Source organism: Synchiropus splendidus, chromosome 10, assembly GCF_027744825.2.
Source record: "Synchiropus splendidus isolate RoL2022-P1 chromosome 10, RoL_Sspl_1.0, whole genome shotgun sequence".
In the NCBI taxonomy this organism is placed as follows: Eukaryota; Metazoa; Chordata; class Actinopteri; order Syngnathiformes; family Callionymidae; genus Synchiropus; species Synchiropus splendidus.
Window position 1 is genome coordinate 20,802,095 of NC_071343.1, and position 23,624 is coordinate 20,825,718.

The following is a 23,624-nucleotide window of genomic DNA, read 5'->3' on the forward strand; positions in this document are numbered from 1 at the left end:
ATGGGTCGAGAGGACTGTGAAAAATTTGAATGAGATCTCCAGGATTTACGAACAAATTGCCTCCTCCATCACAAGATCTCCACCTTCTTTACCAGCTTACGAAGTATTTCAGAGACCCACCTAACCAATCTGCCAACCACATGCAGCCTCAATATCCTCCCCACACACTTCTTAAAAGAGACTTCAATTGTTACTGGGCCCAGTATTTTATGACCTGTGAAACAGTCTCTCTCTGAAGGTATGTTTCCAAAATGCAACGGTCCAACCTTAAATAGAGAAACCCAATACTGATACCAATGATCCAAATAACGTAAACCAATCACTAAACTTCCTCAGCTGTGCTCTTAGAAAAAGTAGTGTCTTCTCAAATCATGGGAAAGATTCACTCTGGTTTCGGATCAGGACACAGCATTGAAACAGCACTGACCAATGACCTCAGCCTCCTCTGAGCAGCAGATAACGGTGGTTTGAGAGCAGCAGTTGTCGTGGCGCCAAACGTGAGGTGGACAAGGGGTTGAAGAGGACATCAACAAATTATGTATGCATTATGTATATTCATGTTAACAATATCAGATGACACTTTTGATGAGCCTGATGTGGTTCTAAATTCAGGTCAGGACATTTGCTGGGTGTCACAGCAGAGATGCTCCTGTTAGTCACAGTGTTGACTCGACAGTGACCTGGAACAAATGAGAATGAGATGCTAAGTATAGACTGAGGTAACAAGCTGCAAATGAAGAATTATAAAGCACAGCTGAACCAATAACCCTCCCTGTGTGTGTGTGTGTGTGTGTGAGAGAGAGAGAGAGAGAGCTGTTGTGTTTAGGCAGAGGTCCAGTAGTCCCACCCACTTCTTTCCAATGTTTTTTTAGCTGCACTCTTGATGGCTGAGAAGAGAAATGTTTTTGTGGATTCAGAGCAATTCTAGCTTGTTATCCTCCAGTGCTCGTCTCCTCTCCCCCTGTCAGACTGAAAACACACCTGGTGTGTGTACAAGGTGAAGTCTGTTGATGCAGGCTGAGTGCGTCTATTCATATTGCGGCATGCTGACACAGCAAACAGTCACGCAGTTTTTTCATTGCAACTGACCTTGTTGACGTTTGGGGTTATTGCCACGTCCTACCCCAGAATGTAAGTGGCAAATTTGTTCCCTAGGTCTCTCAGCCAGCTGCTGCTATATGATTTGTGGTCTTGACTCGAGAGGGAGGACTGCTTTTGACCTGCAATGGCTGTGGGAAAGGTGTTTGGACTCTTAATGCACTTTCCACTCAATAAAACGTTGTGTTTTAATAAGCATCAAGTGTCCTTATTTCCTGTGTTTACATGCTTTAAACCTGTGGTGCAGTCTCAGAAGAGAGCATCAGAAACCTATGGTGGAATCCAGAGTGAATTGTGAGAATTGCTTCTCAGGGATTCAGGTTACACAGTATCTCACTCTCATATATCACTATAAACAATATATTAAAAAAGAGAAATGATTTGCAAATCTCGCAAAACCCATATTTTGTTCAGAATATATCACAGAAAAACAACAAATTTTTAAATGTACCGTTTTTGGAAAGAATATTGCCTGAAAAGAAAGTAGCTCTAAAAAGCAACAGCAACAATAAAAGAGTGCTTTGAAGGGAATCCGGGGGGGATTTTTCACATTTCACCAAATTTGTCACCCATCGAAAATGCTTCGTTTTGAGCAAACTGAACTCTTGTTCTCCCCAGTAAAAACTGAACTGCGCTCTTTGTAAACACCAACATCTCCTTCCTCTAAACAGTTTGCTGTGCTCCGATGGTAACATTAGTGCACAAGCTTTGTGGGAGTCTGTGCCCTGTTTTCAGGGCACTACAGCGCCACTACGGTCCTGGAATATTTGCTCCATTGTTTTCATTTTCTGTGGATTTGTATGGACGGCAGAAACCCTCAATTTTAATGAGCACCTTTTTGAAACCAGTAGGGAAAGTGATCGGAAAGGAAAATGTGCAGCTCTGTGAGGATTTGGCTCAAGTTTCACACACTCACTCAGCTGGTGCTGGCGCTGGATATATGGCCCAGTTGGGGTTCACAGCAGGACTCAGTTTCGTGCTCCACAAGTCGTATCAGAAGCACACATTCGTCCCACTGTCTGTCAGACACCTCAGTTATTGGAAACCTGTCCACCTGACAAGCAGCACAGATGTCTCACCAGGGTACCATGTCGAGCTCGATCTAGGTCTGGAGCACATGAGAAGCATGGTGGGTCCTCTGAGACATCAGGTTTTGGACTAACCTGGGGAAGTGCCTCTGGCTGTGTGTATCCACATTTGCGCAAATCTTCACAGGTACCTCGCAAACAGCTTGGAAAGCCAACGCAATCTCGCTCCAAATAGCAACTATTTCCAACAGGCCTTTTGATTCCCATAGTGGTGCAGAAGTCAGCTCTTGAATCATTCTTGCTTTCCCTTAAATATATCATGCTTTGTATATCACGGTGCCTTGTTAAGGCAAGTGCGTAGCCTCAAAAGGTGCCAAATGAAATAAGCATAGGAGCCAAATAAATTCGACTTGGAGAGAGACATCAGTGTGGACTGAAGATGAGGATGTTATTCCATGTCATCACTGTACTATAAGTCAGCAGAGGCATGACAAAGTAGCCAGGGGAAGTTTTTTTGTATTGGTTTTTTACAGATCTGTGGTCACCGAACTCCGAGACTCTGTCTGAACTTCGAATCTATTAGTCCATGTTTGATTGTGGTTTGAGAAAGTAGACTTGTGTGTATGAGGGGCTTTTGTGGCGCATGTGGTTTAACTGTTATGTCTGCAACGGATCTGTGTTCACAACCGTTGTTGTCACTGGCTCGGATGGCAGTGGTCAGAACAGGTAAACAGTGACGGACACAGAGATTTGGTTTTGAGCGCAGTACGCACAGTTTAAGTGATACTAATAACAAGCAGCAAACCTAGACCCAAGTAGGCAGAACAAGTTATACAGGCAGCTTCAAGACGACTGGCTTGGAAAACAAGAGGATGTTCTGGAGACATAGCATGTCCACCTGTGTCTTCTTTCAGACAGAATAGTGACACTGAGGTGTTTTATTTAATTTATTATCATTTACAAGGCTCCTCCAGTCTAAGAGGGCAACCAGTTCTTTCTCAAACTCAAACCACACTGATGGTGAAATGGAAGCAAAGAAATATTGTTTTAACTTGACTGAAAGGAGTAATATTGTCAGAAGTAAACGTAACACCTGTTTTGTTCAGTACAGCTGTAGGTACTGCATCAGGGCTTGCAATAAGCAGGTTCAACTGCAGAGCACAATGGTGGGTTTGGATAAGACTCAAAGACATAATATAAAAAAAAAAAACAGCTTTAGTAGTTAAACAAGTGAATATTAATATTGACCACACTATCCAGCATGAAAACATGAAGCAGCATTTAAACAAAATATACAGATCTCAACTCTCAAATATTTTTGGATGCACCCTGCAGATCTATTTCTTCTACTTGTCTATGTTCCCTTTTATCAGTATTGTCTCTGTATTGTAAGACAAATTCTCCGCATTGTCAGGACACCTTTACACTCAACATCAACATAAATAAATAAAACAGGACTGAGCTCAACTTCCAGGTTTTGAGGAACTAGTAATAAAAGAGTTATAGATGGTGCAGAGGTGATGACCACAGTAGAGTGCAGCAGGCGGTGACGATCAGGCACCTGTCCTGGTGTAAGGGGCAGATCTGGGCAGCAGTACTGGTTCCAGGTTCTCAGTTCAATCTGGATTTTCAATGCAATTCAAGTAAAGGAACGGTGGAAACAAAAACCTACTTCACTTCCTCACTATGGGAGAAACTGAGGCGTTCCGCTGACAGTATCCAGTCAAGCTTTACTCTCTCTTTTGTTAGTAAAAGGCAACTGCCGCACCTGGCAGTTGGATGGTAGACGTGAAAGGCAAAATGCTTCAGCTGAACATGTCTTCAACCCATTGCTCCACTCATTATTTGCTTGACTCCGCCACACCATCACATGCATGCTGTAATATATTGACATTTGACATGTGCGTCCTGTGCTGATGCCTTCAGTGTGCAATACGGATGCATTAGATTTTCAACTGAAGCACAGCACGTCGTGACACGGACGCGTGCGATGCTCCTGATTTACATGAGAAACCTCACTGATGTTGCTGGTGCTCTGGGACCCGATTTAAATCGGATCAGGTACAGTGATTGGAAATGTCAGATCCACGTGGATGACAGAGCGTGCAGACACATAAATTATGCAGATACGACCGTCTCTGTATGGACAGGGCTCTTGCTCAGAAAGACAAGCAGTTTACTCCACTGCCGCCAAACAAGCTGTGCTCAAGTTGAGAGGGAATCCCCACTGAACAAAAAAGATCACCAGTCCTCCCTTTAAAACTGCCATCTCACCTTTTGATCTCCCCCTTTTTGTAGTAAATGTTGGAAATATAATATAACAATCTTAAAGCTACACCACATAACCTGCATGGCAAACCTCAGAGACAATTATTAATTAAATTGTTAATAAAAACACGCGAGGCTCAATAATGCTGCGCACACTCCCTGCTAAAAACACAAGTGCATGAGACATTTAAATGTAATGCATGTTACCATGAGCCCGTATGGTATATCAAACTGAAAACAAGGCAATTTACTGTTCTTTTAAAAAAAAAAAAAAAAAAGATCTTGATGAAACTATTCTCTGGCTGGAGAGTTAAGGGAAAAATAGGTTCAAGAACAGGGCACTTTTCTCATGCAGAGGGAAAAGGGGCACCACTAGGGGTGTTTCAACCATCGTGTTAGGGACGCAATGACCTTCCTTTTTTCAATGATGAAAACATTGCCCCTGATTTTTTTTTTTTTTACTCAACCACAGCAGATTCAGGAACACAGAGTCATACCGCCTGTTGTCTTTGGAAGTGTCGCGTGAGTGACAGTACATGCTGACAGTTGTTGGAGGAAGAATAACGTTTCACTTGCAGCAGTTTTTGTCATCGCGTCACTAAGAAAGGCAAAAGTGTGGGCTCGTTTTCATGTTGCGGAGCCAAACAATGCAAAGGAGTCTTTTTGCGTTTACTATTTGGCTCAGTGACTAGACTCAGGCTGGTCACTGCGGTTGTGTGAGACAGCTGCGGAGCATCTATGATGATAAGATTGAAAGAGTTGTGCCACTTGCTGATCCCTCATATATACTGCAGACCAGAAAGGTGAAAAAATGAGACAAAAATGCTTCACAGCTTTTTCTAAATACTCTGCACAACTTCATGGTTCATGCTTTTGCTTTTGACAGATTTGGTTCTGTCTGTTTATCGGTCCCTGTTGTTTGTCACAGCTCTATTACTGACCAAGATACTGACAAGGACGTTGACTCGATGAACTTGTCGTTGTCAAAAGGCCTCCCAGCCAGTACATTACATGAACTCTGACAAGTGATGGAGGTGTGAGGTAAATTCTTCCGATCCATGGCGGGAATAGAACTGGTGCGCACAGTTTTCACATCAGTTCAGCTGTGTTAATCTGACTTTTTTTTCTCTGTTTGACATCATGAAACGATAAAGAACATTCAGAGCCTAAGTGGTTCCAGCGGTTTATGAAGCAGCACTACGTCAATGCTGACCTCCGTGAGTGTGTATTCATGCATGCACGCACTCTATTAATACTTGGGAAGTGGGTGGAAAATACCAAAGAACATTCCCAAGCGGTTTGGACTGGACTGTTTTCACTTGGCAAGCACGTATAGACTGACAGATGCAATGCTCGAGCTGCAGTGCCATCCCGTGGTAAAGGTTTAGAAGGCAATTGAACAGCATTTTTTTTTAATAAAGGAACAATATTAATGGTGAATAACTTCAACTTCATAATTTTATATGACAGTTGGATCAGTCTCTACAAGCTGGGTAAGTGCTGAACCGAAAGAAGGAATTGTAGAAATGCATGCACAAAAATAGAGTCAAAAGGCAGCGTGATTTGTTTGTCCTACTGGGAAGAGGCTGCAGAGCATCCAGAACAGAACCACCAGGGTAAAGGTGAAGCTTTATTCCGACAGCTGTCTGGAACATTAAAACCACTAATATATTCATATTGTGTTTAATAACACGTATATCCATAAGGAAAGTTGCGACTGTGCTACCGTGTTGCACGACTGGATGCAAATTTCCATTCCACTATAATGACTATTCCACTATAGAGATGGACTCCTGGGAACAAAGACATGGAAGTGAAAATGTTTTCGAAGGCCTGGTTTTGATAAACAAATGGTGTCAGCCAAAAAGTATAGCTGTAACTATGAGTTCTAAATTTGGCTTGTCCATCACTTCTGTGTTCCTCTACATTTACGCCCATAACAGTCACTGTAGACAAAAGAAAACCTTACTGTACTCAAACAGTGACCAGTGAACGTGCAGAGAAGCAACGTTCTGACACTGAGTAGGTCATTCTGGCCATCTTCCGGGATGAATCTAGTCAGATTGGATTTAAGTCACCGCGTTTGATGTACATGGCCTAAGAGATTAACAAGTCATGAAGTCAGCTTAATGATTCTTAATCTTGCATCGCTTTGCAGCCTGTGGTGTCAGTGGACTACAGCGCTGAGTTTGCAAAAACAGGACACGAGTTTAATGTTTTAAAACCCAAGCTTTTCTTGAGTTTTGCTTTTTGCAATTTGAGATAGGAATTACTTAGGCGTAATAACTTTGTTTTGTGAGGCAAGTTGTTTTTGCAAAGAAGAATGACCTTGTTGGTGGACAGTTATTATTCACAAGAGTCACCCTCCTGCTTGACCCGAAGGCCACAGGCTGGAAACAACCACGAGGTAAGCTCTGCACCGATGTCCGACAACATGGAGTTACTATGGAAGATGCGGAGCAGCACAAGACTGTCAGCGCTGGAAAAACCTGCGTCATCTGGTCGCCTCTATACACAGGGACAGGACACCCGCCGCTCGCAGGAGGCCTAACACACTGTTATCAATAATAATTCTATTATAACTAATATTGGTCAGATTTTCTGTCATATGTAGCTGGAGACTCTACTGTTAATATTGCTTGTACACTAGATTCATTCCCAAAACATGAACAGAATGCTCCAGGATCACACCAAAACGAAAATTCTTCTGAAACCCAAAACCAAAAATGCATATTTGGGCCATATTCAGATGACGATTTTCAGCAGCGGAATATTCATAATTAAAGTTTCACAATTCACATTTCCACTCGGCAGTCGCAGAAGATGCACTTTAAAACAATACCTAAAAACTGAAGCGCTCTCCTTATTCAGCTAAATGAGATATATCTTGTGACGGAAATACATTTTGAAAAACGTTTCAGACATGGGTGGCTCATATTTGTTATATAGAGGGTTAGAAGACCTGCAGTTAAAGAAGAGAGGAAATGAAAGTCATTAAAATTGGTTTTATTCCAAAACTTTAAAACACCAACAAGAAAAACCCATTTAGTTTACACATTCGTGTGTGTCTCATAGTTTTACCTCATAGAGTAAATACAAACCTCTGAGACAGGAGAAAAATGAAAAGTCAGAGAGGTAACAGTCCAGTGTTTTGTCCCGTGTTCATGGAGTGTTGCAGAGTGATTCTTCATATTGCCCGCCCCCGGTCTCCCATCCTCCTAGCCCCCATCAAAGCTCATCCTGCAGGAAACGACAACATTAGTCTGTTTTGAAAAGATACAGCGGCTGTGGAAAGACGTGAACTTGCCTTTGGTGATTTCTGTGACTGTGGAAACATCTCCTGTAGTCTCTTTCTGACGATGTCAGCAATCACCTTAGCATCTCGACTGTTAACAAATTCTCCCTTTTGGTCACGCTACACCAACAAAATCAGAGTTCAATTATAGGAGGCAAGACATTCATTTAACAGACATTTGGTTGTCACAGCACATTTGTACAAGAACAATTCATGAAAAAAATACAACGCAAAGCAATATAAAAGCACAAACAACAAGATGTGGTGTAGCCTTAGGGCCAAGCCTGGGTCACTGTCTGACTGGTGTTGTGGAAGAAAGCCTACATAAGGAGTTTGACCCCAATGATAGAGTGAGTTCTTTTTATGAGTTAGTTCAGTAGCCACGACAGAGTGATAAAACCTATGAAGCATCTTGGTGTAGACATCGAAAGACCTGAGCTGTCTCAGGGAGTACAGCTGGCTCATGTCAAGATAGTTTCCATGTAGGTGGACCACTCCACACTGTCATCACCCACAGATATTTACAGAGTTTGACAAGCTCTACGTCACACAGACAGGAGTGAGGGGAGACTTCTCCTTCTCAAAGTCTACCTTTGCTTATCAGTCCTCTGTACTTTCCCTCCTGACTGTCTTCTACACATGCGAGCAGTACTGTAAGTGGCACACCTCAGAATAATATGGAAAGTCAAGTGTGTAAATAAATGGTAAAGAGAAAGCACAGTACCCTGTGGGGCCCCAACATTACACACTAGATGGTCAGACAGACTGTTTCTGTCTTGAAGGAAAACTTGGAAGAAAACAATGGTATTGCTTTCACGATCAAATGGATCACATCTGTGTAAAAACAGTGGTTGTCCCCACCTCTCCACTACAGGTCAATACTCACACTATCCCAAACCATACGTCACCACGACGATGGATGTCATATGCCTGGAGCATGATTCAGTGAGGATTCAGTGACTCAGCATGGACTGACACTTACGGCAGAAGACAGAGCAGGCTTTCCAAGCAGTAGTAAGTAACTTATGAGAGGACAATTGTAATGCTATGTGGAGTAGGAGCCGTAGACAGGGCCTTCACATATTTTCTAAACATTACTGTCATTCGCAGTTTCAGGAGAAAATTGTGATCAAGCCTGAGCAAGAAAGAGGCGTGTACTCACCCTACTTGTTTGAAGATGTGGGTAGAACCGAACCGTCGGGTAGGCAGTGATTCCAGCCATTTGACAGAGCTGATGATGGGCCTGGCAGTCCACTTTACCAGCTCGCACCTCCCCTTTCAGCATCTGGCCACACAAGCATTCATCCAAACATGTCTCACCTTAATCAGGGTCCTTCAAATGAAGAGGAGCAGAGCGGTCGACTTCAGTGTGAGTCCTTACCCGAGCCAGGACCTCGAATTCTGGGGCAAAGTGTTGGCAGGGTCCACACCAAGGGGCGTAGAAGTCCAAGACCCAATGATCCCGACCAGACAGGACCAAGGATTTAAAGGTGTCTGGGCTCAGATCCACAGAGGCTCTTGGTAAAAAGCTACACAGACATATTGAAGGAGGAAAAGATGACAAAGAATCTCGGTTGACCACAAGAAGGCACAAGGTAAACAACGTCAAATGCTCCTGGGCTGAAAGGTTTACTTAGTTACCACGATGGGCAATAACATGAGAAATGTGGTTTCTAACATTTGATCAGATTGCAAACAGTTTCTAAAAATCTTTTCTCTGAAAAATTCATACAGCGTCTCTGTGAGAAGAAATAGTATAAAGCTCTCTCCCTCCCTCCTTACATTCTAGCTGAAGAAAGACTCCAAACCTAAGCTTGGAAAGCAAAAGTTTAAAATGAAATACAAGAGATAAATGGCATTGTGTGTCACATTTACAAACACTCCACAATGGACCAGCAACTCTAGCATCTAAAATGAGAGAAATTTAACCTTCATTAAATAGTGAGGCTTAATTTCTACACTTAATGAAGTCGGTCGATAAATATGAGTAAACATCAAAAGAGTTAAATGCAGACAAAAAGTTTCACCTCATGGCCCAGGCTCTCAGTGAATGTGCGTCTCTGTTCCAGCCATTGTAGCTACTGAGGAAAGGAGGGGAAAAAAAAAAACACAATCAGCATTACACAGAGACACGACTTTCATAGGACAAGGATAGAAATCCAGCGCAAACTGTGAACATGACCAAAGTTCCCTCTAATTTTCCAGGTGAACAAGCAAAGTTCTTGAGTATTCCACGGACCACAGTGAGCTACAAAAGATGTACTGTGGCCACACCTGTATCACATCAGTCCACAACAACCAACAACCTACACTCAGCCTGAAAATGATTCATACCCCATCACTAAAAGCATTCTATTTTAGATTCGAAAAACTACTACACTGATAATTCCTGTGTACCTTTTGTCTTCTCGCTGCCATGAGTGGCAGAGCTTTACTTCCATAAGTAAATATAAGTTGATTTTCACCCATGTTCAGAATTATTCATACCTCTGGCAAAATCTCAGAAAAAAACACGGCATTTTTGTTTTCTATAGTTATCTCAAGATGTTCCCAAGGATTGAACTCTTTTTTGTTGACCAATTAATCAAAATAGCATCTTTCCAGAAGAATATGTTCTCATTTCCTGACCATATCGATGGGTGTGGGATACGGAAGATACCACAGCTCAAGAGGACACACCTGGAGGCTCATGTGATCCCAGACAGAACAGCCTCCAGATGTTTCTTCTGTAGGAGACCTCCTCTCTGCAAGACCTGTTCGATGGAAGAGCGTGATGCCTCTGATTCAATCTGGGGCTCTCTATTGACTACTGACATCTCGACAGATTTTCCTGGCAAGTGTGAGTACACATTACACTTCCTGCCACGCCCCCTGAGGAGTTTAACAGTGTTGAACTTCTTGTGTTTGGTGATGGAGCTCTTCACTGTATATAGTCTTTGATATGGCCTTGTAACCTTCTCCTTTACTGTGGGCAAGCACAAGACTCTGACACAGATCCTCCTTCTTCTTGGCCATAATGATCAGAAAATGAGATCAACCACAACATTTCCCCACCAGTTATGCACTTCAGGGAAGAAGCTATTTTGATCATTGCTCGGTCAACAAAAAGAGTTTATTCCATGGGAACATCTTGAGATAACTACGGAAAACTGTCTTTTGAGATTTTGCCAGGGGTATGAATAATTCCCAACATGAGTGAAAATCAACTTTTGGCCATATGTTTACTGAAGGAAGTAAAGCTCAGCCATTCATATATGGGTTTGAGCCTGGCAACGAGAAGACATATGACACACTGGAATGACCAGTATAACAGCTTTTGTAAATGAAGAATCTAAAATACAATCCTTTTTTTCATAGGGTGTGTTTTTTCATAGGGTGTGAATAACTGTTACGCTGAGTGGAAGTTATAAGGCTTAGTGAAAGAGTGTATTTAACAGTGTTACTTTGCCTCTTGCCTGTACTGGCAGCGCTCGGTGAACGCTCTTCATTCACGTACAGTGAGTGGCAACTGACTTGAATTTAATAGTGACCACATTCCTTCACTTGTTGTGGAATTTAAGACTGAGATTTAAAGAAAGGGTAATAGCACATACATCACTTGATTAGCTTTCTTGGGCTTGATGGGATACAGACGGAGTTCTGGATATGCCCTCACACCCTGATCTCGACAGAATGACTGGAAGCGCTGACAGTCAACAGAGCCCACAAGAATGTCACCTGACAGCATCTGTGTAAGGATAGAGACAGGACAGACAGTAATGAGACACAGTGAGACTTCAGATCAGGGGCGATGCCACTGTGAGATTCTCGTAATACTTGTGTTTGAAAATAAATAAATGGTATGCTACTGTCCCAGACCATTTTACCTCCTACATATCCTCTCTACAGAGTTTGTGCTTGAACAGGCAGAAACTGTCGGAAGGCTGCAGTGCAGACAGATACTGTTGCCTCCTCAGTGAGTGTTCATGCTCTCTGCATTAGTGGAAGCTACCTCAACATGTAGAGCACATTAGGATTGTTTTATGTCTCTCGCAAGTCTCCCTATGAAGTCAGTAGACTGAGAGCTTCAGAGTAAGAAGCATTTCAAGCTGACTCACCATTCAGCGATGCAGTGTCATCAACAAACTGACTTCTCTGTATAATGTCTGATTTTTTTGTCCATTCTCTATTAAACCCTACTGAGCATTACATGTTAAAATCCCAGTAGAGAGGGATGTGCACATGGTGCCCAAGCATCAGTTCATTACTTTTCTCCATTCTTAAATTATTGAGACAACAAGTAACTCTCTCATCAATTCCAGACAAATGTATTTCAATATCCGACAGGACAGTTATTTGAGTTTGTGTGAGAATAATTTCCCAAACATCATAGTGGAGCTTTCAAGCCTGAGTTGTGGCCGCTCTCACACTTCCTCATGCTACACAGTGCCAATAAAATAGAATGGAACCAAAGCTACTTTTCTCTAATAATAAATCCTCCAGGACGTCAGAGAGGACATACAAACAGCAATGTCCTGACTCTGTGTCCCTCTGACAGTTTGTGTGAAATCCAAATTATTGAGAGAAAATAATTTAAGTCCTGACTGTGAAGCTTCAGCGTGACATGCCGTCACTCACAGAGCATGTTGTGCAGTTGTGCACAAACACATCCACTTGAAGTGGGTGAAATAAAAACAAAGAGGTTCGGATACTTAACTATTTTTTTTTCTTAATCATACCTATAGTTGACAAAATCGACTGTTGTTTTCGTCGACTATAATCTTAGCGATTAGACTACAACTAGACTAAGAATTTAGATGACAAATTCAGGACACTGAATATGATTCAACAATAAAGGGGTCAGGATTTTAAACTATACATGACAGCAATGAATGAGCCTCCATAGGGTGCTTTCAACTTTGAGTACTGATGGGTCCTGTACCCGAGCCATTCGTTTCCACTCTGGCAAAAGAGCCATGCATGGGCCGCACCATGGTGCAAAGAAATCCACAGCCCATATCTGATCCACAGCACGGCCTGCAAAAGATAAGACAGATGGCAGTGAACCAGAGTAGATGTGTGATATCACATTATATTATCTGACTCTGAATCTGTATCTTTTGGCTCATGGGTCAGGTATTGGAAAAATAAAAAGTGAGCAGGAGGGCATCCAGGGTTACATAAAAATGTAAGAAGAAGCTTAAATTATTCACATTCACGATGAGAATGTGAACTGTTCTGGCTAATCCTATCTAATCCAAAACTGGTATATACAGAAGTCTCCAAAATCACGTAATTCTCAACAATACATGGACTGACTGTCTGACTCTTGCTTATGAATATTCTGACTGAAGTCCCGGAGTAGGAATCTGTGGTACTTCTTTCGTTCGAAAGAAAAACATCCAACATCTTAATGTGAGCTGACCTCTTACCTTCAACTCTCTCAACAAAACTGACCGGGTCCAGCACCACCACTGATGGATTTACCAGATCCTGTGGAAAATGACCAGTGTAGTTAGTCGTGTAGTGCCATTACTGCAACTGCACGATTCATAAACTTGAAAATAAAATGTAGCTGATTAACAATTGGAGGGTTTTCCACTTTTCCACATTTGTAGTCAATGAATTTGGAAAAAAAATCTCGAAAAACAATAACAATTTCATTGAACCACTGGAACTAGACCAGTATGTTTACGCAAATTAAATAACATTCTTAACCCTTAGGCGGCATCAAGCCAAGCTGCAAATATGGAGCCAGATGTAGTTACTACTTTACACAAGAAGATGGCAGACATCTTCATATTCGTGAACAGAGGAGCCATTGAAGATGACTGTGGTAGGATATGCCTGTACATTATACTGAAGCAGAAAAACAAGGGGTCATTTGATCTGAAATGCTAGTTATTTCAGTCGTGTCATTTCTGAAACTCTGAAAATGCCGGTCACACTTGTTACTGATTTTTCATTAGAAGCCCCGGTAGATTGAAATGAATTACAGAAAATATGCACATATAATATGAAATGATGCTTAAAATCAAACATTCTTGCAGACATCTGTAAGTTCAATCTGAACAACACTGCATGTTGTAGTTGCTTTGTAGGCCACTACACTTCCATGCGTAGCACATTCTGATGCACATAATGATGCTTCTGCGTGTCTGGGGTCATGGTGGAGATACAATCAAAATGGTGATGGAGGTAGTGGGAGTGTGGAAAACAAGCGTGGTGCGTGAAACATTGTCAAAGGCGTGGGAGAAAATTGAGGGTAAATAGTGGTGGAAGCTGCACTGGTGCTCACTGTCCCCGATAGAACAGAAACTATGACTCCCAGACTTCATCATTGTTGCTTTGAGAGATGAGGAAGAGCATTTTCAGTGGATCAGATAAATTAGTTAGACTCCTATAGTTCAATATGGCAGCCCACTGATAACTACATTATATACAAAAATCAGACAAGAGAAAGTTTGTGAGACAGCGCAGTTATCCATGTCAACACTCAGTAAAGGTTTGAATCAAGGCAACCGGACTGGTAGTAGCCACCAACTTTCAATACAACGCCGAACTACCGCAATATTGTTCCCTAAGATAGATTATTGATATGCTCTCGTCGAGTATCGATTTTTTTTTATTTTTATTTAAGTATAGCTGCTATACACTCTCTGACTATTCCATAGTCAATGGGGCCTGTGGGGACTGTGTGTCAACATGTAACATGTCATCCAGCATCCAGGGAGCACGCCAAGCACAAGTAGCTGAAAATTGGGGCGAAGAAGAAAACAACGGCGCTACGGCAGACTTGAGTTGCCAAGTCAAGTTGAAAGACTGTCTGGTATTGTTCAAATCTAAAGGGCGGAATCAGTTTGGGTTTTATTCTGTGCAGTTCGTTGTCTTTCTACTTCTACAGATTAGATTGACCTGACAGGCATGAGATGCAGTGTTTTCTGAATGTGTTTAAAATGAATGAGTGACACTGTTTGCCAGACACCTAAAAAAATCTTGTTTACAGTTATGTACATGCACTGTTATATGTATTGTGTTGGACAAACAATGTTATCATGTTTGTTTTTTCACAATTAAGTGCAAATCAAATCAAAACACTTTGTATTATTGAGAAAATATAAAGTCAGAACAGTGTTTTAGAACAGTTTTTAGTACAAGTTATCTTGTTATCTTGAGAATGGAGAAGTGGGTTGCCAGAATTTCATGAGTGGCCTCGCAGATCGAAAAGAAAAAAATCGTATTTGGCAAAAATCATATTTCAGGCTGCTCTGTATGTTGTTTCATTGCGTCACACGCCACTATTCGGGTTCAGTGACTCTTCGCCACCAGTTGCATTTCATGGCTAAACATATTCGACCACCGAATATTCGGAGCATCCCTAGATGAAAGCGACTCGCACAGTGCTTTCCCCATGAGAAATCTTTTGTAGGTTCTTACCTGTATGAACTCCAGAATGCCATCTGCGGAGTGCTGTCCTTCATATTCGTGAACAGAGGAGCCATTGAAGATGACTGTGGTAGGATATGCCTGTACATTATACTGAAGCAGACAAACAAGGGGTTATTTGATCTGAAATGCTAGTTATTTCAGTTGTGTCATTTCTGAAACTCTGAAAATGCCCGTCACACTTGTTACTGATTTTTCATTAGAAGCTCAGGTAGATTGAAATGAATTACAGAAAATATGCACATATAATATGAAATGATGCTTAAAATCAAACATTCTTGCTATATTATGATATTAAGTATTTGAAATCAATAAGGGCGACTATGAACAGACATGCATGTTCAGAATTATAATTGTGCTGCTGTTGTTTTATTGTCACCCACTGGAAAAGAAGATATTAAATTGTAACTATCTCTAGAGTTTTAGAATAGTTACACATGTTGAAAATACTGCATTTATGAAAAGTGATGGAATTGTTTCTGAAAAGGGTGAGAATACCTGTGAGCACAAACTTTGGTGGATGGTGCAGTCCAGCGTTCCAAACTTCATCTGACCATGCAGTTGGATTGAAGCTTTTCGCAGCTCAGGAAGCAAAGCCCGACAAGGTGGACACCACTGCAGGCAACAATTCTATTGTAAGTCTGTGCTTCCCCGACTGATAAGTGTATACATAAATTCTCTCAATAATGTCCTCAACTAGAAATAAAATCCGCTCATTTTCAGTCAATCTCTCTTTTTCTGTTTTTGTAGTTTTTCAAAAATTGTACTTAAAATAGAGCAGTTGAATCAACCGTTTTAGCACATTTTATGAATTATTCAGTCATTAATCTAGTTCCAAATGAAGACAAACGTGTCGAACTTGGGTTATATCAATGTAACTACAACTGTATGCATTTGTGCACACGCACGTTTCTCACTTTAAGGCGACCATATGTGAATAAATCTACTAGTTATTATTGATGTTATAATTCAGTTAGAACCTAAAATGTGAGTAGATTGGTGTAGCCTCAGGAAAGTTTTGGTTTTCCACACAAAATTGCACTCATAAGAATGTGATTATGTAACAATTGTATCAGACCTTAAAACACTACATTTGGGAAAGGAAAAGTGAATCCGCATAAAAGGCTTACTTACAGGGGCAAAGAAGTCAACCAACCAAGGCTCCTTTCTGTCAGAGGGGAAGTTTTCTGGTTTGAGTGTTGTGACGTGTGAGCGAACGCTGTCCTTTGCAAAAGCCACAATGTTGTACAACAGGTCTTTACCTGCCGACAGAACAAGCTCATTATACATCAGACTGTAATTGGCTCAGAAGGACCGTAACTCTAACCATGGTGGATCTCAAAGTCATGGATGCCTAGTCCTTTGAAGATTGCCACACAAGGTTTATTTATGTAGAGAGACCGACACAACGCTGAGTCTTTGGAACAATCCACTCTGCCAACCTACAGAGACAGGTGTCATTTTAAATGTGGCAACACACAGAGAGGAAACAAACCTACCTGGATGTGGTCACTGCGGAGAAAAGCTTGCAGCTTCTTGTACTCATTTGAGCCATCATTTCTGTTGCCAAAAGTAAAACTGACCAACCAGCGGTGATGGGCCAACTTGTCCTGAAGTGTAGAAATAAATACGTTTTAGAATTATGGATTTGAAATAGATCTCTTGCTGAGCAGAATAGTAACCCACAAGTTTTAGTAAAGTTATTACAAACGTCTCATACTGTACCTCAAAGCTGTCACTGTTCAGAAGCTGCAAGTCGGGCAAATGCTCAATGACTTGATTGTAGATCTCCCTACTATCCAAAGACTTGAGCCACTGCAACAGAGAAAGGTTTGCGTCAGCAATTCACTTCTTATGTGTTATGATGTAGCAGCACTTATTTTGAACATCATATGGCACATGACAGGGGCAGTGTAAATAGTGGTAATATCAGGACCAGTCACGAAATCGATAGTTGCAGTAGTCGAAACTCTTAGGTTTGTTGGCTTCAGTTGTAGTAGCAGGGTGAATGATCGCTATAAAAGTACAGGAATGGCAAAAATCGATCACAGCAGCAGTAGTGATATCATTCTGTGAAAGAGAATATGCAATCTTAGTTTTTACTGTGGTACTAATGATTGGTTTGTTAGTCTGTGTTTCATGTGCAGTTGTGCAATATGCAGCCCGCAAGAGACAAGGGTGCAAGTTCACAATTACAACTATAGTTTCAGTACCATCTTCATTTACATATTCTGACAAAAAAGCTAGTCAAATATTTCATTTGTTGCTCACTGACACTGACCTCTCCTCTTATCCTGAACTCCACAATGTCATCCAAGAGGTAAAAAAAACATTAAACAAAGTGAAAAGACATTTACAAAAGCAAATTTCCTAGAATTTTTCAGCATTTATTTTCTAATTATTTATGTAGAACAGTACACTACGTTACATGTGAGGCTCAAAGTCTGATCATTTCCTTCCGTATACAGTGCTACAGTCCTTCTGTAAGGGATGTAATCTAACTGTATTGTCAAAATCACATTTACCTTAAATAACGTAGAATGGAGCGCACCTGTAAATAAGCCACACCACTAAATTTAAGATGAAAAAAGTCTTTGTTCACACGAGGCTGCTGGTGCAGTTATGCAGTCTATGCTACAAAAAGGTGAAAAAGTGATTTCTGTGTACCGGCTTAAAATGCGCAAGTATACATAGCACCACTTCTGAAGTTTAGAGAATAGGGTGTAGCATTGGGCCCGAACATTGATGAAAGCAACCATTATGCCTCCAATATAACTACACCATCAGATCAGCACTAAAAGTCTCAGCAGTTATGAAAGCAGCAGAGGATGCTAGTTAAATGTATTCTTGCAATCTATGCCTCACCAGCACACTGCCTTGTTGGTCCAGAGAACTTCCAGGGGGAAACAGGGCAGTCGCTCCAGTAGATACCTGACAAGAATTGGCACAATGAACACATGAAATACTTTATTTTATACAATTATTTAAAATAATTAAACTGCAGCTCTTTTTGAAAATTGACAATAAAATCGTGTTTCCTGGACAGGCTTACCCTGAAACTTTCACATAGCTGCTGCTGGGTTTGACAGTCAATCCATCCAACTTTGACAAGACCATCCTTAAAAAAGACAGTAATACGTAAAACTTTTTTAGTCTGTAGTTTTACATTTGAAACCTATGCCTTGCTGGTATCATAGCAAAGTGCATTGCATCTGTTTCTTCTTTTACAGGTGGGAAAAGTTTGCGTGATGCAATGCAACCTCTCACCAACATCCCTGCTAGCTTCTGTCGGTTTCTTCTCTCCAAGCAGTCTGTGGAAAGATTTTATTTTTTTTTAATCACCAAATGGTTCAACAGATACTGGCTAACCGCGTCATTTTTGTTTTTGCATTACCTCCAGTTTCCGCGCAGAAGGTGATCAGCCAGCCCATTCCAACAGAGAAGGCACTCTCAATCTCCTTGAAGATGTTACCTGGCAACAAAAACACAAAACACTGAGGGCATTATATGGTTTATAGAGTTAAATAATGCAGTATTTTGAGAGGGACATGAGCTCACCTTGCCAGAGCTCAGTAATGGTAGTTGTAATGAACTGCATGGCGAAGCGAACCAGGTTGTCCTTTGTTCGCTCTCCAACGAACTTCTCTGGTCTCTAAGGATATAAGAAGGTGCTATTGTAACAAAATGTGAAGATAAACAGAACTACTAATGCAACAATCGCTTTGTAGTTGAGAGAACACAGAGACCACGTCAAGGTCAAACTGAAATGCTTTTCAGTTTTGAAGAAAAAAATGACTTAAAAAAATAATTTATTTTGCAGTAAGAAAAAATGTGTCTTCATGACTAGTACATTTGTGTCTCTATTTTCCGTTTCCATTTTGACAAGTGAGGAAGTAGGGAACAAACCTGTTCTGCTCTGTAGACAAAGAGACTGGGGTAACTCTGGATGCCTTTCCTCCGGCAGAGATAATTGTTGTCACCACAATTCACTGCTCCAATTCTGATCACACCATCCATCTCCTTAGCAAACTCCCTCCACTGACAGGCAGAGACAAATTGTAGTAATTATGTTATTCTTTACAAAGAACATGGTAGAAACATGTGCCAAAGGTTTATGGCACTTTTCTATTACCGTGGGAGCAAGGTCATGACAGTGGGAGCAGCGTGGATAGTAAAAGTTTATGAACCACATTTCTCCAGAGTTTACTGCAGCATCTGAAACATGTCCAATAAAGAATTTATTTACAATCATCATCTTACACATATGACTTATTTCTAGTGTTTCAGAAGACAAGAACATAAACTAATTGCTCACAAAAAGCTTAAAACAATAACTGTCGGGCAGATGGGTGGTGTAATAAAATTAATAAACAATGCTGGAAGATGGAGTTCAAGCAAAAATTGGTCAAGTCCACAGTGTGGGTGGAAATGAAGAGCTTAATGGAGGTATGCACTCTCTTACTTTTATAACAATGGAGAGTTTAAAATCAAATTTCAGTTATGGTAGACTGACACAGCATCCACAAAAAACATTAATCCATTTAATAATGACAAAATGCAGAGTATTACCAAAATCACTGCTGTCCAGGGTGATGATTTCCAAATCATCATCATATATTCCTGTAAATAAAAGGAAAGTTTTTATATTTCTCTGCATATATGTCACACGCCCAGAATGTAATAATTCACCACAAAGATACATACCAAAGTCATAGCGGTAAAAGTTCCAGCTCTCATAGCGTCCGCCCTGCTGCTCATCTAATCCTTTTTCTCCATATTTATCATACTTTTTTCTGAGGTCTTCATCCTTCAGAACCTCATATGCACGATTGACCTGCAGGAATTTGTCGTGGGCTGATGCATCACCCTGTTTAAGAGGAAAAGGGTTATTTGAAATCACTGCAATTCCACATACAGTATGACTATGACTTAGAAGAACATACAGGATTTTTGTCAGGGTGCATAGTAAGCGCAAGCTTCTTGAAAGCCTGTCTTATCTCTCTGGTGGTCGCTTCCCTGCCGACTCCAAGTAATTTGTAGTAGTCCTGGCCTCCTTCAGCCAGCACCAAAACCAAGGTGAAGAGGAGCAGCAGTGGTATTGCAGTGCGACAGCAAGCATGCGTCCGGGCTTGAAATCTTAAATTGCATGCCATTGCCAGACCTCTTGTTTCACCCACAATTGGGAGTCCTGACACAACTGAAAACAAATAACACAAGGGGCAGGGGGAAAAGAAACCATTGTTAAGTATTCATTCAGAGTCGGAACGATGACACACTCCCAGCTGACAATGTCCTAGGAGTGTGTGCCAGGAATTTGGCTAAACATATCGATATGTTTACGTTACAGTGTGAGAGTTTGCAATGGTGTAAATGTGGCCAAAAGAGACACGACCAACTGAGAAATATATTGTGATGTGGTGAGGACAAAAACAGTCAAAGATTGAAGAGCATACACATTCCATCAGTTCTATTGAAAAGTATACAAAGGCACAAAAATGATAGCCCTGTGAGAACGCTTCCAGGAGACGGTGTTTGAACGGTGAGCACTTTATTTATTTGAAGGAAATGTTCTGTATCGACCACAGGTTTTGTTCTATTATCGAGTGCACCATAAAACTCTGGACAAGCTAAGCTAGTTAGCGGCAACACTCCATGAATTACTGGTTCAAGGACCCGTTGGATACTTAAGGCAACACCTCCCCAAGTCTAAAGTTTTCATAAATCAGACATTGCATAACTTTATGTCACATCTTCATTACCTCCGTGGATGTAGAGAAAGTCCCGAGAGCAGCTGTGTGTTCAGATCCGCTTCAGCATCCGGAACTCACCGGTATCAAGTTGGAGGAACATTCACTGCAATCCGGTTAGGGATTTTCACAATAAACTATTTAACGTAGTCCAAAATGTAGTGGATTCATTTTTAGTGAATGTAATTCATCATACGTACCTCAGAAAGAATTCATTAAGAGTTGAATTAATTTGAGTAAAATGCCGTTTAAAAAAAAAAAAAAAAAAAAGAATAACAAAAGTTTAAATAATGGGGTCAGCGTGTCCGATTGCTTTTAATACGGTGAGCCATTTTTCTTTCCGGAAAAGTGTTTCACAATAGACTAGCTTCACCAGATTTAAAAACTTCACAATACGTGGTGGAAGTGACGAATGCAAGACAAGGTAAATGATACGTGTTGTTCAAGAATAGACGGCTCTTCAGTCATGCTTCTTTGGCGTCTACTCAAGTGCAATCCCCCAAACTAACGCGTTCAATCATTCACTCACCCAAGGTTTATTAGGCGATAATGTCATGTCTGTTGTTGTTGTTGTTGTTGTTGTTGTTGTTTTAAACTTCAGCTTTACGGCAGATGGTTAAAAAAAAAACTCGATTGAGTCATGGTTTCGATATATATAAAAAATGAAGATCAAAGACCGACTGTCAGTGACATTTACTGGTAGTAGCGAATAAAAGATACCACGGCCAGGAAATCAGAAACATATTCATTGCTGTGGTCAGTGAGGATCCCATCAACTGGGAAAGTGCGTTGGAATAAAATAAAATAAAATGCCTAATCTGTGGTATGAGAGGTTCCTCGGGACCGTTCACATGTGAACATGGACGGCGCATTGAACACAGCTTGTGGAGGAAACCATCTGGGTCCGGACCATGCAGAGACTGTCGCAAATTGACGCCCATGAAGGAAAGAGAGACCTGACGACATCAAAATACAATTATGCTCTCAATGTTTGACCGACTGCCAAACGCTTTGATTCTTTAGATATTGTACTTGTGTAGCGCTCTTACGAGATGCTTTTTATTTTTAACTGTAAAAGATTTTTCGCTGCTTAAAGGTGGTAATATTGGGTACTATGGAAGTTATCGTAGATCACTCTAATGTTGTTGTGGAAAAAAAAAAAAACACCAGAAGATATAATTACAAAAAAAAGGAACCCAGAAAACATTCATTTTGTTTCACGCCTTTATTCACCAATTTATCTGCTATTTGATTATTATTGTTGTTATTAATATCATAATTGTACTCGGTGGTATTACAATTTCGAAGCTACATTAACCTCATAATAATAATTGATGTTCTTACTATCGAAATTATTTTATCATCATACGCTGTTATTGCTAATTTTATTTTTCCAATAATTATAATTAATAGTCATTTCTTCGCTGAAGATAGTGCCTTTGATGATTATTGTCAATAATATAACATCTTATTTATTGGCCCTATGATAATTATATACATTAACATCATCTGTTTCATACTTATTACTCTGTTTGTATTACGGTTTCTTTTGTTATCATTGCAATTATTATGGAAGCATTCTGGAAGTTTTAAGATTACAATCAAATGAATCAGTACTATTACTATTGTTATAGTACTGGCACCACAGAGTGGTGGTTGTCAATGCCAGACTGGGGTTTTACGACATGTTCCCTGAGCATAAATAACTACTGAACTCTTCCCAACAACACGTATCACTACTGATATACAGTGTATCCAGAGCTTGTCCTGATGGGACCTGACCAATCACTCACTCTGCTGCTGTGACCACCCTCACTGTACCATGTGATGGATTCATCAGCCGATATTGTTCTTCTGCTGTGGCCAGGCTGGTATAGTAGAGCGCCATCTCAGTCCCAGACCAACAAATTATGTTGTCTACACCAGTGTATTCTTCCACAAGATAACAAGTGTGGGAAGGTAGTTGTGGGAGGCTGAGATGTTGCTCTCCAGCAGTTCAGCAGAGGACACCTCTACAGCAGATTGAGACACTGGGCCATCCTGTGCTGCATGTTGCCTAGCACACTATGCCATGCTCTGGAACGTACCAGCAGGCAGGTTGTTTCTACAGCCCTCTTAAATTGAAAAAAAAATATTAATGATTGAAAAAATATATATAAATAATTGGAAAAAAAACCATAAATGATTGTATTTTAAAAACTGTAATACGTTTGGGTGGAGTTCAACAGGAGCTCTAAGTAATCCTGACTTAATCTTTAGGTGCAGACATACTGGTGGCCTTGTAGAAGCTCAGGTGTCATCAGCATCAAAGTGTCAGTGTTGATAACAAACCAGAGGAAGTACCTTCAAATGTATTTCATTTCCCTGATCATGTTGAAACAAAACATCACACGAAGGCACAAAGGACATGCAGTGGAATGTAGTCAGATCTTTTGCTTTTTTGTCATCTCTTCTGGGTGAACTGTAGAGCCATTTAACAAAATGTCTATGTGCTTCTGACAGGGTTGCAAACCTTAACAAACAAAGGTTGATCACGAATTCAACAGTCTGACGGCCGAGGGGAAGAAGCTGTTCCTGTGACGGGAGGTTCTGGTCTGGATGGACCGTAGCCTCCTGCCAGAGGGAAGAGGAACAAACAGTCCATGTCCAGGGTGAGAAGTGTCAGCTCTGATCCGACCTGCACGTCTCTGGGTCCTGAAGACATACAAGTCCTGAAGAGGTGGCAGTCTGCAAACAATCACCTTCTCAGCAGAACGTACAATG

The 23,624-nt window shown here is 40.9% G+C and overlaps 1 protein-coding gene across 1 annotated transcript; it reads right to left on the reverse strand.

Annotated features, from left to right (window-relative positions):
* Nucleotides 1-7,398: 7,398 nt before the first annotated feature.
* dnajc10 (DnaJ (Hsp40) homolog, subfamily C, member 10) lies at nucleotides 7,399-20,945 on the reverse strand. The gene is made up of 25 exons (XM_053877028.1): nucleotides 20,874-20,945; nucleotides 20,058-20,311; nucleotides 19,819-19,981; nucleotides 19,684-19,734; nucleotides 19,247-19,329; nucleotides 19,021-19,152; nucleotides 18,673-18,766; nucleotides 18,509-18,586; nucleotides 18,382-18,425; nucleotides 18,167-18,232; nucleotides 17,980-18,045; nucleotides 16,840-16,929; nucleotides 16,614-16,724; nucleotides 16,442-16,556; nucleotides 16,249-16,376; nucleotides 15,613-15,729; nucleotides 15,106-15,207; nucleotides 13,101-13,161; nucleotides 12,611-12,705; nucleotides 11,283-11,416; nucleotides 9,717-9,770; nucleotides 9,071-9,218; nucleotides 8,852-8,974; nucleotides 7,702-7,809; nucleotides 7,399-7,634 (listed from the first exon to the last, which is right to left on the reverse strand). The coding sequence occupies exons 2-25, from the start codon at nucleotides 20,265-20,267 to the stop codon at nucleotides 7,623-7,625; spliced, it is 2,385 nt and encodes a 794-aa protein (XP_053733003.1). The 5' UTR covers nucleotides 20,268-20,311; nucleotides 20,874-20,945; the 3' UTR covers nucleotides 7,399-7,622.
* Nucleotides 20,946-23,624: the final 2,679 nt, after the last annotated feature.

What these genes read in the sequence shown, in the direction of transcription:
- dnajc10 (XM_053877028.1), bottom strand. Translation starts at nt 20,267, where the DNA reads ATGGCATGCAATTTAAGATTTCAAGCCCGGACGCATGCTTGCTGTCGC. An exon ending in CTTTTACCGCTATGACTTTG is followed by an intron (nt 19,735 to 19,818) that starts GTATGTATCTTT and finishes TTTTATTTACAG; the next exon opens with GAATATATGATGATGATTTG. An exon ending in GTCATGACCTTGCTCCCACG is followed by an intron (nt 19,153 to 19,246) that starts GTAATAGAAAAG and finishes TCTGCCTGTCAG; the next exon opens with TGGAGGGAGTTTGCTAAGGA.